The sequence below is a fragment of the Cavenderia fasciculata genome, assembly GCF_000203815.1.
Source record: "Cavenderia fasciculata unplaced genomic scaffold Scf_EU5ZYIE02H8LDV-5, whole genome shotgun sequence".
Lineage (NCBI taxonomy): Eukaryota > Evosea > Eumycetozoa > Acytosteliales > Cavenderiaceae > Cavenderia > Cavenderia fasciculata.
The window spans coordinates 90,184-106,746 of NW_004457639.1; the positions used below are offsets into that span (position 1 = coordinate 90,184).

General features: G+C 32.6%; 7 protein-coding genes and 1 non-coding gene across 8 annotated transcripts; 5 read left to right on the forward strand and 3 right to left on the reverse strand.

Moving 5' to 3' along the window:
* Positions 1–15: 15 nt before the first annotated feature.
* Positions 16–1,388, forward strand: DFA_09843 (putative ribosomal RNA large subunit methyltransferase N; the record flags this gene model as incomplete). Its single annotated transcript, XM_004351689.1, has 2 exons — positions 16–673; positions 748–1,388. The coding sequence occupies 2 exons, from the start codon at positions 16–18 to the stop codon at positions 1,386–1,388; spliced, it is 1,299 nt and encodes a 432-aa protein (XP_004351741.1).
* A 234-nt stretch (positions 1,389–1,622) lies between these two features.
* Positions 1,623–2,623, forward strand: DFA_09844 (uncharacterized protein; the record flags this gene model as incomplete). The annotated part of the gene is made up of 4 exons (XM_004351690.1): positions 1,623–1,936; positions 2,072–2,130; positions 2,220–2,334; positions 2,410–2,623. 4 exons carry the CDS (start codon positions 1,623–1,625, stop codon positions 2,621–2,623), a joined length of 702 nt encoding a protein of 233 aa, XP_004351742.1.
* A 93-nt stretch (positions 2,624–2,716) lies between these two features.
* DFA_09845 (uncharacterized protein) lies at positions 2,717–5,052 on the reverse strand (the record flags this gene model as incomplete). The annotated part of the gene is made up of 3 exons (XM_004351691.1): positions 2,717–4,017; positions 4,084–4,627; positions 4,696–5,052. 3 exons carry the CDS (start codon positions 5,050–5,052, stop codon positions 2,717–2,719), a joined length of 2,202 nt encoding a protein of 733 aa, XP_004351743.1.
* A 489-nt stretch (positions 5,053–5,541) lies between these two features.
* DFA_09846 (uncharacterized protein) lies at positions 5,542–7,697 on the forward strand (the record flags this gene model as incomplete). The annotated part of the gene is made up of 2 exons (XM_004351692.1): positions 5,542–5,695; positions 5,779–7,697. The coding sequence occupies 2 exons, from the start codon at positions 5,542–5,544 to the stop codon at positions 7,695–7,697; spliced, it is 2,073 nt and encodes a 690-aa protein (XP_004351744.1).
* A 285-nt stretch (positions 7,698–7,982) lies between these two features.
* Positions 7,983–8,054, reverse strand: DFA_09847. The gene has a single exon. It is a non-coding gene; the product is annotated as a tRNA-Asp (tRNA).
* Positions 8,055–10,134: 2,080 nt separating this feature from the next.
* Positions 10,135–13,252, forward strand: agnB (argonaut-like protein; the record flags this gene model as incomplete). Its single annotated transcript, XM_004351693.1, has 3 exons — positions 10,135–10,962; positions 11,038–12,756; positions 13,205–13,252. 3 exons carry the CDS (start codon positions 10,135–10,137, stop codon positions 13,250–13,252), a joined length of 2,595 nt encoding a protein of 864 aa, XP_004351745.1.
* A 226-nt stretch (positions 13,253–13,478) lies between these two features.
* DFA_09849 (uncharacterized protein) lies at positions 13,479–14,299 on the reverse strand (the record flags this gene model as incomplete). The annotated part of the gene is made up of 2 exons (XM_004351694.1): positions 13,479–14,198; positions 14,297–14,299. 2 exons carry the CDS (start codon positions 14,297–14,299, stop codon positions 13,479–13,481), a joined length of 723 nt encoding a protein of 240 aa, XP_004351746.1.
* A 382-nt stretch (positions 14,300–14,681) lies between these two features.
* On the forward strand, positions 14,682–16,419 carry DFA_09850 (uncharacterized protein; the record flags this gene model as incomplete). Its single annotated transcript, XM_004351695.1, has 3 exons — positions 14,682–14,849; positions 14,934–15,240; positions 15,323–16,419. The coding sequence occupies 3 exons, from the start codon at positions 14,682–14,684 to the stop codon at positions 16,417–16,419; spliced, it is 1,572 nt and encodes a 523-aa protein (XP_004351747.1).
* Positions 16,420–16,563: the final 144 nt, after the last annotated feature.

The following is a 16,563-nucleotide window of genomic DNA, read 5'->3' on the forward strand; positions in this document are numbered from 1 at the left end:
TTTGTTTGTAATAACATGTTACAATTTAGAAATAATAGATTATTATCTATTATAAACAAGTCTACATTATCTTCTTCATCATATACTTCATCTATATTTAGTTATTGTACATGTTCAAGTAAAAAACAACAACAAACAAATGATGATAGTACAACTATTACTTCTACTACATCATTAAAGACAAAAAAGAATTTAATAGGATTATCAAAAGAAGAGATTGAAACACAATTTGAAACATTGGGATTAGAGAAATATAGAGCAAAACAAGTATGGAAATGGATATATAACAAGGGTACAAAGAATATAGATCATATCGATAATCTATCGAAAAAACATCGTGATATACTGTCGGAAGTGTACAATATCGATCATGGAGTGGTAAACAAGGATAGTCTTTCAATTGATGGAACGAGAAAGCTTTTGGTTGAATTTAAAGGTGACGAGGTTGAAACTGTATTCATCCCCGAAAGAAATAGAGGTACTCTATGTATATCTAGTCAAGTTGGTTGTACGTTTCAATGTACTTTTTGTCATACCGGTACACAGAAATTGGTTAGAAACTTAACGGCTGGTGAAATTGTCTCTCAAGTATTTACTGCTAGATCATTAATGCATGATTTTGGTCCAACTACTAATAAAAGATTATTAACAAATGTTGTTTTAATGGGTCAAGGTAACAGAAAAAATAAAAGAAAGATAATGAATAACTTAATTAATATTTCTTTCTTTCTTTCTTTCTTTTTCTAGGGGAACCATTATATAATTATAGAAATGTATCAAAAGCATTAAAAATATTAACAGATGGTGAAGGAATTTCAATATCAAAATCAAAAATAACTCTTTCGACATCAGGAGTGGTTCCATTGATCGAGAGACTTGGGCAAGATTTCCCTGGTATTGGATTAGCTATTTCATTACATGCTAGTAATAACAAAACACGTTCAGAGATTGTACCAATCAATCAACAATGGCCAATTGAGGAATTGGTACAAGCATGTATCAATTTTACACAAAAATATACAAAAGATCGTATCACTATTGAATATGTCATGCTCAAAGGTATTAATGACGCCAAACAAGATGCATACAATTTAATACAATTGGCAAGTCAGTTTCCATCTTTGATCAATCTCATCCCTTTCAATCCATGGCCAGGTACTATTTACGAGTGTACTCCAATCGATCAAATAGAATCATTTGCTAGAATTTTAGAAAGAGGTGGACTTAAAGTAACCGTTCGCCAGCCACGTGGCACCGATATTCTAGCCGCATGCGGTCAACTTGTTAGTTCAAGCCAGAAAAAGAAAGGTATAATCATTCCAGAACAAGAAGGAGAAGTTATTAAAAAAGATTTACCTTTAAAATCTTCTTATTTAAATAATGTATAAAAAATAAAATAAACATATTTAATATTATATAATGTTCAAAGATATAAAGAAATATATATATTACTTATTATTTGTTTGTTTGTTTGTTTGTTTGTTTTGTGAAAAAAAAATAAAAGAAAAAAATCAAAAAAAAACAATTTTCGAACGGTTTTTGATCAATGCATCACTCTTTCTTGCTTTCATTTTCCCTTTTATTACTTTAAGTTTGATATATTAGATAAATACTAAACAAAGATGTCAGCTATGGAGAATAATGATGAAGAATTAAATAACTTCTTTGCCAAAAAGGACAAGACAAAGACTAAAAAGGTCACCAAGATCATTTCACCAGCTGCTGCTGTTGCTCAAGCTCCAGTAGTCTCTTCACCAGCACCATCAACCACCTCCCCTACTACTACCACCACCTCTACAGCTACACCAACCTCTCTTTCACAATCAAACGAGTCAACTCCAACCACCACTTCACCAACTTTACAATCTTCTTCTGGCTCTGTCGTTGGAGTCAAACAACCAAAGACACTTGTAGATTTATCTCAAACTAGATCAAAGTAAGAATAGGAGAGAAACGGAAAAAGGATGATTAGAAAAGAGAAAAGAGGAAGAAGAGTTCAAAACACACAGAGACGACAAAAATACTTACCACACATTCATTCATTCATTCGTTCGTTCGTTTATACGTTTAGAGATCAATCTTCACCAACTACCATTTCAGAGATTAAAGAAATTAAGAATGAAGTTCCACGTATGTTGTTGTTGTATAAATATATTATATATCTATATTCTATATAGGTTACTTACTTTTATTTTATTTATTTATATATCTAAATTTAGATATCCCAGTTAACATGAGATGGGCCGAAAAGTCAAACGAAAATACTCAAACTTCTACTTCTACCTCTTCTTCAACTAAATCTAGCAAACAATATCCATCATTAACTTTATCAAAGTATGAATATAATATAGAAAAAGAGAATCTATCCATGATCATCTATCTAATGTTATCTTTTTTAATTTTTTATAGGGACGAGAAACCAAAGAAGGAATCAAGTGATGATAAATACATTGGACAAGACAAGGAACAAATTCAAGATGATGAAAGAACCGAGGAACAAGTTCCAGCTGCCAAGAGCTCCAAAAAGAAGCAACAACAACAACAAAAACCAAAGAAAAAGACAAAGGAAGATTTGGAAATTGAACAATTAATGGCTCAAGCTGGTTTGGGTAAAAAGAAGTAAACAATGAAACAACAACAACAACAACAAAACGATCAATTATTTTTAATTAAATAATATATATATATTATAAAAAAAATCCTCATTTTATTTTTTTTAAAAATGATTAAATATAATTAATATTTGATCTTTTACAGTATTCCATTCCATAGATTTTGTTTTGATAAATAATTTCTCCAACAATATAAATAATTTGGAATAGAATTTAGTGGTTGCCATAGTGATTTGAATGGGAATGGTTAAAGAATCATTTAACATTAATTCTTTACCAATATGATTACCAATAACTGTAATGAAAATGATAAATGCATCAACCAATCCATACCATTTATAAAATGAAGTTGTATTTTTGTTTAATTTGTTGACGGCATTGTGATAAAGTGTTTTACCACTCTCCAAATATGAATCTACCAATTTAATTAACCATCCAATGATTTTACGTATTGATTGAATATGATTTGAATATTTAATTGTTGGATAAAGATAAAAAAGATTATTATCATTTAATATTATTAATTTATCTTGTTCTTTTTCAAATATTGGATCAAGTAAAGAATCCAATTTTCTATTTCCAATATATTCATAGAGGATTTTAATTTCTTGATTTGTTTCTTGTTCCAAATCTTGTTCATTTTTTAAATGTTTACATTGGTTTTCCAAATTTTCTTTAAATTCTTTTAATTGATTTATATTTTGATTTAATTGTTCCATCTTTAATTTTCCAATTGAAATTGTATTAAATAATGAAACTATTGTCGTAGTAGTAGTAGTTTCTTTTTCCTCTTTTTCTTTTTCTTCTTTATATTTTTTTTTGATTAATTTTAAAGAAATTAAATCGATTGTATGAATTGTAAAATTTAAAATAAATGAAGAAATGGATTTAATATCAACTTCACCATGTGATAATTTATCTCTAATTCTTGGTCCATCTGGATAAATAAATAAATCCAATAAACTTGCAATAATTTCATCTCCCAACGTTTTAATTAATTGATTATCTATATCTTGTTTCTCTGACTCTAGCTTTTCATTATTACTATTATCTTTAAATTTTGGATTATCATATTTATAATAAACTGATGATGTTGTATTATCTTTTTGATCAATGATAATTGTCTTTTGTAATTGTTCATTTGATAATGATAATTGTTCAGACATGAAAATATCCAATGTTGTATAATAACTTTTATAATCTGCCACTAGAAATTGATCAGACAAACCATTTGTCTCTACAAACAAACATCTAATAGAATGTTCCAATTGTGGTAACAATGTCACCAATGAATAATATCGATCCAAATCATAATAATTAAATCCAATCTTCCATAATTCTTCTCTACCATTAATTATAAATTTACTCTCTTTTAATCTATTAAATATTTCCTTTAATTCAAACTCTAAAAAAAATAGAAAAGAAGTAAGTAGCAAGTAATAATTATTCTTTTTCTTTTTCTTTTTCTTACTATTATAATCTTTAAATTTATAAATTAAATGTTGATATTTTTGATTATAATTTACAGTTTTAAATAATTGATTATTATTATCTATATTTAAAGATTCAAGATTTGTTGAATGATTTAAAAGAGTTTGTTTAAATTTTAAAATGATTGAATGAAAAAGAGATAATAAAAAGATGATCAAGGATGAATCCAATTCGGTTGGTGACATGAAACCATGCCAGAGTACATTTCGTAGATTCATTCCAATAGGTGGACCAATGATAACTTTTAGTATGGTTACCAACTCGACACCAATTACAAACTCTAAATTTTCATCAACCAATAAATCTCGTAACATTCTACCAGGTATCAATGGTTGAACCAATGTTGGATTTTCCTTTTTTCTAATGAACCAACCATATGTTATCAATCGATTAATCAATCTTTCATAGATTGATAGAAATACTAAACTTTCAATATATAATAATTCTGATTTTGATTCAAATTCAGATTCTTGTTGTTTAATAATATTTGAAAATGATAATAAATTCTTTTCAACTTGTTCAACCTAAATTATTATGTAATAAATATGTTAAAAAGATATCACTCTCTCATTTCTTCTCTATTATTACATACATTATCAAATAATAAATAATAGTGAAAAGAAGATTCATTATTATCTGATTGATCAAGTTGATATAATGTTGTTTGGTGAGATGGTGACAATTGTTTAGCATAGTATCGTACGAGGTGGGATGTATACAAATAAGTTTCGAGTAGATTGGTTTGCACATGTTCATGTTCTTGGCCAAAATGTTTGTATATATGTTGAACCATTGCATCAGCAAGATGAGGAGAAGGAGAAAGTTGTTGTTGTTGTTGTTTTGAACCACCACCTATTATTTCTTTTGTACAACAACAAGATTGAATATCAAACTCCTGTTTGAATAATATATCTTTAACATTCTTTGACAAATAAGATTCAATTGTCATTGTTTTATCGTCTAAACACAAATGAAAGATTAGTTGTCACAACTTTAGATATATATTGACGAATCGAAAAGAGAGAAAATGAAAAGAAAGAAATAGATTAGAGAGTGAGTGGTTTGACAACAATCAATTTACAATCTATTGTTTAAAAATTAAACAACAACAATAATATTATTGTTATTATTATTATTATTATTATTATTATGTTCAAAACACAATATCGTTATAATATGTATTTAGATGATATTAATAATTTTGATCTTTCTAAAATCCAAACATGAGCACTCATTTTTTAATCTAAAAGATACAAACAAAGACGTAATAAATAAATAAATATTACTCTTAACCCAAGGTATAATCAACAAATAGGGAATGGATTTAAATAAGAACTAAAAAAAATAATAATAATATATTTATATATAATATAATTATAATTTATAAATTTAAATTTATCTTTTTTTGTTTCTTTGGTGACACATTAAAAAACATACAATGAAAAGTTTAACCAATTTTTTATTGTTAATATTAGTACTACAACTACTATCACTTCTATTATTATTTAATCATGTCGATGCTATTAGCAATCAATGTAAAAATGATATTGATATAATGTTGGATTATAAAAATAATTCAAATTCATTTAAAAGTAAGTAAATAGATAGTGTGATCAATCAATGATCATCATCATCATCATAAACTCTAATCATTCATTTCATTTCATTCATTTAGTGATTACAAATTCTGGTAAATCAATGAATGATATGGGTAATTTTGATCAATGTTTAATGTTGCCAAATGCAAGTTATAGTGTTTATGATACAGAGATTAAAAGTGAACGTCCCAAACCAGTTGGAGTATATCGTTATTTGGTTGGGTTATGTCTACCTAGATCATGTGATACTGATCAAGATGTGATTGATGCCATACCACTTTTACCATACTTTATACCATCGGCCAATCTTTCAGTTAGAGAACCTGTCATTAAACACTATGTACCTGGTCATACTACTGAAAGAGATATTACCCCAGGTAGTATTGTCATGATGGTTGTTTGTTCAATCATTGTACTACTAGTTATTATTGGAACTATACTTGATATTCTAGTATTTAGCAAGGCTACTACTGCTACTGCTGACAATGATCATCCTCATTGTCGTAGTCGTCGCATTAACCCAACATTTAAATTAATATTTCTATCATTTTCACTAAAGAATAATCTTTATTATTTCTCAAAGATATCAACACCAACCGGTGAATACTTTGGAACAATGGATGGATTTAGAGTATTGGGAATGATTTGGGTTATTCTTGGTCATACAACCTTGTTTCAGTTTCCCATGTCTGGTGAACTAGACAAAGAACTCACTGTATTTGCTCATGGAGTAGCATTTGCAGTCTCGACTGGAGGTGTCTATTGTGTTGATATCTTTTTCATGCTTGGTGGTTTCTTGGTTTCAAATAGTTTATTAAAATATTTTACTAAACAACCAAGTAATAATAATAATAATAATGTAGATTTTACAAGTGAAAAGTCAGAAAATCAATCAGATCAACAATCAGATCAAAAACTAGAACAACAATCAGATCAACAAACAGATCAACAACAAAATAATATTCAACAAGATAAACCAAAAAATAATAATTCAAAAAGATTTACAGGTAAATTTTGGTTTATGTATATAATTAATCGATTACTTAGATTATCACCACCATTTTACTTTACATTATTCTTTTATTGGTTATTGGTACCATTAATTGGTAGAGGCCCATTGTGGTATCGATTTAAAATGGATTTGATTGGAAATTGTGACAAATATTGGTGGACCAATGTATTGTACATTAATAGTATCTATCCATTTTCAATGCAAGATACCCCGTTGGCGTGGTCATGGTATTTATCAGATGATATGATCTTTTATCTCTTGACACCTCTCTACATTTTTGCATACCTACGAATTGGTAAGAGATTTGGATTGGCGGTGATTGGTTTGACTGTGATTGGATCGGTTGCTGCCACCACCATTCTTAGTATTCGTTATGACATGGTCAATTATTTTGTACAATGGGTACAGCCAACCGAGTTTGCTTCGGACATTTACCAGAAACCATGGTGTAGAATCACTCCCTATGTCATTGGAGTAGCATCTGCCATGATTTTTAGAGACTATAGAAAACAACTTCACGACCATCTCTATAAATCCATCGTTACTCGGTACACTCTTTATACACTCAATTTGGGTGTCCTTTTGGTTTGTATCTTTCTACCAATGAATGCAAAGGAATGGACCCCAGAACACTGGAGTAGTACTGCAAGTGGTTTCTTTAATGGTTTTAGCAACACTCTACTCACACTGTCAATGTCTTACTTTTTCATTGCCACTTTTCTTGGGTATGCCAGTTTCTTGATCACACTGTTTAGTCTTACCATCTGGAAATATCTCTCTAAATTGGTGTATTGTACCTACTTGGTTCATGCCATTTTAATTATCATTCGAGTCTACTCTTCTCCCATCCTATTTGTTGTCGATTTCTATGGACAGTTTTGGTTTTTCATGGCAAACCTTTTACTCTCTTTTATTTATGCTTTTATTCTTCATCTAACTATTGAAAGACCTTTTAATAATTTACTTAGACCTTTATTAAATTAATAAAAAACCAAAAAAAAAAAAAAGATTATTAATCACTCTAGTCATATCATCACATTTTGTCACTATTATTTTACTCTGCCATTGTAATGCAAACGCAGCCAGCAAACGCAGCCAGCAAACAGCAAACGCAGCCAGTGTAACTACGATATAACTATGTGGGAGCAGAGTAGTATGACACTATGCTCACAGCCAGCAAACAGCGCAGCCAGCAAACAGCGCAGCCAGCAAACAGCGCAGCCAGCAAACAGCGCAGCCAGCAAACAGCGCAGCCAGCAAAAAAAAAATCTCCCCTTCCGAGAATTGAACTCGGGCCTTTCGCGTGACAGGCGAAAATCCTCACCACTAGACCAAAAGGGAACTTCGATGACCAAATAGAGAAAATTCAAGCCTGCTTCGCCGCGCTGCTGGGCCCCAATTGAGTTTGGAATTTTTCTGTAATAGAGAGAAAGAGATAGAAACAGAGAATTACGTATAGAGTACTATAGAATCGCTCAATCATCAACTATCTTCAACTATCTTTTATCACCATTACTATTTCTTTTCACACTCACTAAAAGCCACAACTAATTGCTCTAGTGTGCCCCCTTGTTCAATTATTTATATCATTATCATTATTATAAATAAGGGGCGCGAGCGAGCACAACCACTGCCTATATCAAAGATCACCAACAGGAAAAAAAAAACCAAAAAAAAATCTCTCGCTCCTTCCTCCATCTCCTTCTCTAATCAACACAATACAATATGTAAAACAGTATCGAAACAATAGGAATTATAATTAATAGGTGGAATTTAATTATCATTACAACAAGTCAATACAGTTTGAAAACAGTATTCACATTACTATTACAATTGGAAATGAACATCATCAACATCCCATCAAAACATCAATCAACAACATAACAATACGAACAACAGAACGATATAAGATAGATAATCATGGTGTAGACACAACCACCAACCATTACTCGACACACACATACATATGGATGGTGACACTGGGCACTCCCTCCAACAGTCACGATCTGGTCACTAATCTGACAAAAGAACTATGGATTGTAACTCACAGAACCGTTCAGCCCCCCTCGATTCAACAGGTAAAGAAGCTTCCCGTCGTATTGATGAACAAATAGAACTAATAGCTCCCACCAAGACTTGCCATTTTTGCTTGGATGGAAATAGAACAGACATTTGGCACCCCAAAAAACAGATTGGACTTGTTTCTTCTTTGGAAACTCAGTTCCCATTGCTGGTCAAACAAAGACTTCAATCAATAAAACTTCGCAATCGAAAGAGTAGTGCTCCACCCTACAGGTGGATGCCACGAAATGAGATGCTTAAAAAAAAAATGCTGGGCCCCAATTTTTGATATTTGTATTTCTGTAATAGTGTGCTTGAAAAGTAAGTAACGATGTCTACTGGATGAAAAGAGATAGAGTGTTATAGAGGAAGATCTGCAACGGTTATGAAATATTTTTATAATAAAACATAAATCTATATTAATGGGAGAGGCAGTCACACACTAAACTTTCATTATTATATTCATATTGATATAATAGTACAGATATAATTAGGCACACTATATATTTATACCACTGAAACATATATATGCATTCATGGCCCACCAGAGGGTCACGCACACTTGGATATTCATTTCAAGTAGAGTAGCACCTACAGATTCCTGAATAACATAGAGAGAATCAAGAGCATGTTGAACAATGCCAACATGACCACTGGAAGTAGAAAGTTCTCTAGACCAACCAATCTTATCGAATTGACAAAATTTAACCCCCACCTCAAATATCTCGGCCCAACTATTTTCACCTATTCAATCATCTCTCCGATTTAAAAGAAAAAACCCTAAAACAATGATATGATTGGATTGATAAGAGAATGATACATGTATTATCATCAAATGAGACATTTCAATGAAGAAAAAAAAAATAATGGTTATAGAAAAAGGTGTATAAATAAAAACAAACGAGTATCTCGATTATAATAAAATACAAAAATTATCTCTGTCTATCCATTTATCACCAAAAAATGAACAACCAAAAGGGTTGGCAAAGAAGTTCAGGTGAGATTTCACCAAAATTAAATTTTTAATTTAATTTTTTGATATTGGTGCTCCCTCTCACACTCTACCCTGAGTGATAAGAGATGTTACAACTATTATTCTAGTTACCCAATTATCTATAGATAATTTTTACCTATATTATTTTTTTCATATCTTTCAACAGTTGTTATCGATTGTCAATCCTCGCAGTTAGTACCCGATATAAAATAAAGGAGATTTAGATTCTATATCTGTTTTAGTTTATTTTCTTTTATTAGCAGCTTGTCAACAAATAACATCACATTTGTATATATATCCCCAAACAACATCAATCAATATTAATTACTTGTCAACCCACAATTAATCAACTTTCTGTAAACAACAATGAGCGAAAGAGGAGGTAAAAAAGGAGGAAGAGGAGGTAAAGGAGGAAGAGGAGGAAAAGGAGGACAACAACCACAACAACAACAACAACAAGGCCAAGCTCCTGTTCAACAACCAGCTGCCGTAGCCCCACCTGTTGTAGTCCCACCAAGCAAACCAGCCGCCGCTCCAAGTCAAGTTCAGGCTCCTGTCCAACAACCAGCCGCTCCAAGTCCAAGTGCTTGGGGGAAACCACCTGCTGGTGCTTGGGGAAAACCACCCGGTTTATCCGTCCAACCATCATCTACCCCCGCCGCTACTGCCCCTGCACCCAAGCAACCAGTAGCTCAACCTACTACTACTACTAGTACCACTAGTACTACTAGTACTACTAGTACTGCTGCTGCCGCCTCGTCATCATCATCATCGTCAACATCAGGTACCATTGTCACTCCAGGTGCCGAAAGACAAGGAAGAAGAAGAGAAGCAGATATTGATGTTACTGATCTCGCACAAAGAAAGAACATTGCTGCCAGATCTGGTTCTATCACCAAACTCGCCGTCAACCAATTCCAGCTAAAGTTTAGTCAAAATAAGTTATTCCAGTATGCTGTTGATTTCCAACCCCACGTTGACAACCGTACCACCAAGTGGGATATCCTTACCTCGTTCAAGGCTGAGATTGGTTTGTTCATGTATGATGGTGTAGGTGTTCTCTATTCCACCAAAGAGAAACCAACCACTACCTACTCTACCAAAACTGGTGTTAGAGTATCACTCCAATTTGTAAAAGAAATCGTTCAAACTGATCCTTCTGCAGTTCACTTTTACAATATTTTGTTCAAACGTGTAAGATTGACACCACTATTCTATTATATATTGTCTCATTTCAAATTAATTAATTCATTTTTCCTCTTTCTTTAGTTTATGAGGGATATGGGATTCTCTATTATTGGTAGACAATACTTTAATAGTAGTAAGATTCATCAAATCCCAACACATAACCTTGAAGTATGGCCAGGCTTCTTTACGTCTGTTAATCACATTGCAGTTGGTACCTCATTGTTGGCAGATGTAGCTCACAAGATTGTTAGAACTCAACACTTGTGGGATTTCATCAAGGAGCAAAGAGCCAACCGTGTCAATGACACTGATATCAACAACAAGCTTGCTGGTAGTATCATCATCACCAAGTACAACAACAAGACGTACAGAGTCTCGCTTGTAGATTTCAAAAAGACAGTCAAGGAATCTTTTGACAGTTTTTCTGGTGGCAAGATCACCTATTTGGATTACTATCGTAAACAGTATCCAAATTTCAAGATCACTGACACCAACCAACCACTTATTGGTTGTGATGTCAAACATCGTGGTGTTTTGGAACGTATCTATATTGTTCCAGAGTTGAGTTTCCTCACAGGAATGTCAGAAGAGATCACGTCTAATCGCAAGATCATGATGGATCTCTCTAATCACACCATCATCACTCCTGAACAACGTCTCCGTACCCTTTCAGGATTTGTTCAAGACCTTAGAACCAATCCAAAGGTTGCCACTACCATTCAAGAATGGGGGTTCAACATTGGTAATGCCATGCCAGTCGATGGATACAAACTTCCAGACCCCGAGACTGTCCAAACCATCAAAGTCTTAAAGGGTGGAAAGTGGGCACTCTTGGCTGGCGACCGTGACATGCAAGCTGCCGTGACTTTTGCCAGCAAGTTTGTAAAGATGACCGAGCTCTCTCAACCCGACCAGGTCACTGTCTCTGGTCACCCACTCCGTCCTGAAAGCTGGATCAAAGATCTTGGAAAGCTTGCTGGAAAGGGTTACCTATTTATCATGATTGTCATTCCTGCCAACAGAACCGACATTTATGATGCCATCAAGAAAGAGTCTTTGCTCAGACTCAAGATGATCACTCAATGTGCCTTTATCCGTACACTCGAAAAGGATGGTATGTCTGTTGCCACCAAGATCACTCATCAAGTCATTGCCAAGCTTGGTCGCAGTCCATGGTATCTCAAACAAACCATAGCTACCGGTATGCCAAAGAAGACCATGGTAGTTGGTATTGATGTTGGTCACAACTCTGATCAACGTGGAAAGTCTGTAGTTGGTTTTGTCAGTTCAATCGATGACCACTACACTCAGTTCCATACCACAGCTATCTGTCAAAGTAGACCAGGCAAGGAGATTGTAGAGTCTCTGAAACCCTCCATGCTTTCAGCACTCAAGGCTTACCATGAAAAGAACAACACGCTCCCCGAAGTTGTCATTGTCTATCGTGATGGTGTCGGTGATGGTATGCTCGGTCTCGTTAGAAAGTTTGAAGTAGCCGCCATCAAGGAGGCCTTTGCTGAAGCTCCTTCCATCTGGGGTATCAAACCCAAACTCATGTATTGTGTTGTTAAAAAGAACACCAACACCCGTTTCTTTGATCTTGGCAACCACTATGGTAACCCTGCTCCTGGTACAATCATCGACAAGGGTTGCACCCACACCAACTGGTACGATTTCTATCTCGTCTCTCAACGTGCCATCAACAAGGGATCAGTCAATCCAACTCACTACCATGTGATTGTAGATGAAACTGATATTCCAGCAGACTTGTTCCAATTATATACATACAAATTATGTTTTGTAAGTAATAACAATTTATAACCAGGTCATGGGTCAACGTAAATAATTAACTTTTTTTTTTAAACATATACATATACATATACATATACATATACATATACATATACATATACATATACATATACATATACATATACATATACATATACATATACATATACATATACATATACATACATAATCCTTTCTAGATGTAAGTTATTATTAGTCAAGATGGAGGAATTAAATCAAATATATTTTTGATATTAATTTTTTTTTTTTTGTTTTCTTTTATTATTTATTAAATACTATACTAACTATAACCATAAACCAGGTATTATAATTATGATGGATCCGTTCGCGTTCCCTGTGTAACCCAGTATGCTCACAAGTTGGCATTCTTAATTGGTCGCCATGTACACTCCAATGTTGCTGGTGATTTGTCCCTCAAACTTTATTTCCTTTAAAGATCTTTGCAAAGGAAAAAACCAACTGTCCATCCATTTTAAAAAAATAAATACATTTTTTTAAAATCAATCCTATCTTAATCATTAATTATTGATTATCACTAAAACTATCCAATATCCACTTCTTTTATTTATTTTTTTATTTATTAATTGTACCATTTCAACATTTATTCGATACTAGAGAACTAATCCAATTGCCAGCAAACACTATCACCATTTAGGGAATATGATAATTTCAAGTTTGGAAATTTAACAATTTATTTATTTCATCACTTTCTATTCATCATCATCATCATCAAAAGCCAAAAATGTACCAGATACTCTGTGATAACAAGTTGGACAATGAGAAATAGCTTGTTTCTTGAAACAATCTTCACAACATGCTTGGTGACCACAAGGAATAAAAGCATAGCTTTCAGAATCACATCTATGGTTACATTGAATAGGCATTTTGGTTGGACGGAATGTAGATGTTGTAGTCGTAGTTGTTGTTGTGGTTTGAGATTGGTTCTTTGATACAGGATTGGTTTTGTTTGGTGATTCTGTTTTATATATATTTATAGTTGATAATTGTGGTTGTGGTTTGGAAGGGTATTCTTCAAATTTCCTCTTTTTTACATCTGTTGTTGTGCCTACATCAGATTCATCATCACCATCACCATCACCATCATCATCATGATAGGCAGCATGTCTATTAAAGAACGCATTGAATAATTCCTTTGTTTCATAGTAATCATTGTTTGTTTGCAATTTTTGTTGTTTTTGTAGTTGTAGTAATTCTATAATTAAAAGTTTGTGTGTTTCTATTTCATTTATATAATATTCTTCTTGTGATTTTAATTGTTGTTCTAGTTGTTGTTTCTCAATGGTCATTTGTTCTTTAAGTTGCTCAAATGCTCTTACCAATTTTTTATTATTATTTACCAATGTTTCAAAACAATCCTCATTTTTCTTAAGTAATACCTTTAAAACAACCGAATCATATTTATTACTATCCTAATAATATTAATATTAATATCAAAATTAAAATATAAACAAAAATTAAATAATATTAATAAAATAATATTTATATTTATTGAACAATCAATAGTTACCATTGTTTGTTTGTTGTAAAATAATATTAATTAATTAGTATGAATGAGTTCAATGATTGATCAATAATAATAATAATAATAATAATAGATGGGATGTATATCTCGTTCTCCTAACATGTAGTACTTTGTGTGATATGAATTCAATATAAATAATATAAATAGAATAATAATTTGATATTTTGGGAATAGGAGGGTGGGGTGATGTTCATTATTCAATCATAATAACTTGTTGTATTATTATTATTATGTCATACAATCGATTTTATGTTACGCTTCAAGTTATTCCCTTTACAATCTGAGGTGCAAACTCATAAAATTGTAAAGGAAAGATAACACCAACCATGATACATGATGACATAATAGTAGTAATCATTAACTAACAGCAATGGCTGATCAAAGAGATAATAATAATAATAACCCTAACCAACCTACTACCAAGGTGTTTACAACAGTGGAGCAAGAGTTCCTCAAGCTACAAGGTCCAGCTATAAGCTTTGAAAATATAGTTAATGTAGAGTTGAATGACTATGATTATTGCAAGTTAAAGGAATTTGTATGTACCTAGCTCTAGAGTGCACTTCAACTTTACTAATACTAAATCGATTTATCATTACTATTATTAATATTATGAAAAAAGGTTCAAGTAGTATTTCCTCAATTGGTTAATGTCAAATCGATGATACTAAGTAATAACCGATTTGATTATCATGTACCGCTATCACACTGTACACAACTGAAAGAGTTGTACTTGCGAAAGGTCAAGTTTGACACACCTGACGTATTCAAGAGTATCATTGAAGAGATCAAATCCCTACCAAACATTGAACATCTTTGTTTGTTGGATGCCAATATTGGATATGATAGTCAACCACCTTGCATCTATGGTGCACCTGATGAGATCATCCTCCAAAGTATACCTCTACTAAAGTTGTTTAATTTCAAAAGTATGATAGTCAATAATAATAATAATAACCTGTATGTCGTCACGTGACTAATCAATTCTATCCTATTCCTATACTATTCTAGTTGTCACTCCAGCAATGAGAGTACCGATTGATTTTGGCGTTAAACCAATGGTATTTAATTCAACTCCTCCTTCATCTCCAAATAAATCACCATTGTTGGTGGCTCTGTCGCCTGATCAACAACAAGAACGTCCATTATCAAGACAATCATCACCTCCTCTAAATATTCTAACAAGACCTTCATCGAGACAACAATCATCGCCACCTCTAAATATTCTCACCAGACCTCCATCAAGACAACAACAATTACCAGCAATACATCTACAATCACCATTGATTGAGGCTGTTGTAGATCAAATTCCTGTCCAACAACAACAACAACAACAACAACAACAACAACAACAACAACAACAACAACAACAACAATCACCTGATATTAAAGATGATCATTTGGTACCATCCCAAGAAGTAGAACAACCAGCAGTAGTCATTGTACAACCAAGATCACCAGTTTTGGAAAAAGTACTGAGTAAAACAAACAGTGCAAGAAGAGTAACAACAACATCTACTACTACTACGACTACATCGTCCTCTCCAATACAAAATATTTCTAGAACAGCAGCACCTAAACCTGTACCTGTTCCAGTGACAAATCCAAAAGACTCTGTCCAGATTAGTAAAAAGACATTTTCAAGTGCTGCTGCTGTATCTCCATCAACTGTCAGCAAAAGAGTATCATCAACTACAGCCACAGCTTCACCTTCTTCACCACCTCTTACCTCGGCACCACCCAAAACAACCAACTCTAAATTATTAACAACCAAAAAAGCAATTGCTCCACCACCTCCTGCTCCTGCTCCTATAACTACTACAAGACATCAACAACAACCATCATCACCACCTCTTGTTTCTTCTCCTTCTCCTCCTCTTCCTCGTACTCATTTACCAGTTTCCAATAATAATAATAATAATGATTCAAATTTATTGTCAACAACTAGTGTTATTAAAGATGAACATCATTTTATATTAAAATCGATTGAATGTCTTGTTCAAACATTGACACTTGAAGACATTGGCAAAGTGAAACAATTCTTAAAAGATAGATTCTCCCAAATCTTGGATGCTACTAGCACAACACCTAAAAAATCAAACCAATAACCAAGAGAAGCATTGTTGTTTCCTTGTCATTTCATTTTTTATTAAAATTGTTGCACAAAAAAGGGAGTTTTCAAAATAAAATTAAAAGTTTCAAAGGTCACTCTCTTCATTCATTACCTCAAAAGATATTTACTTAGAAAGAGA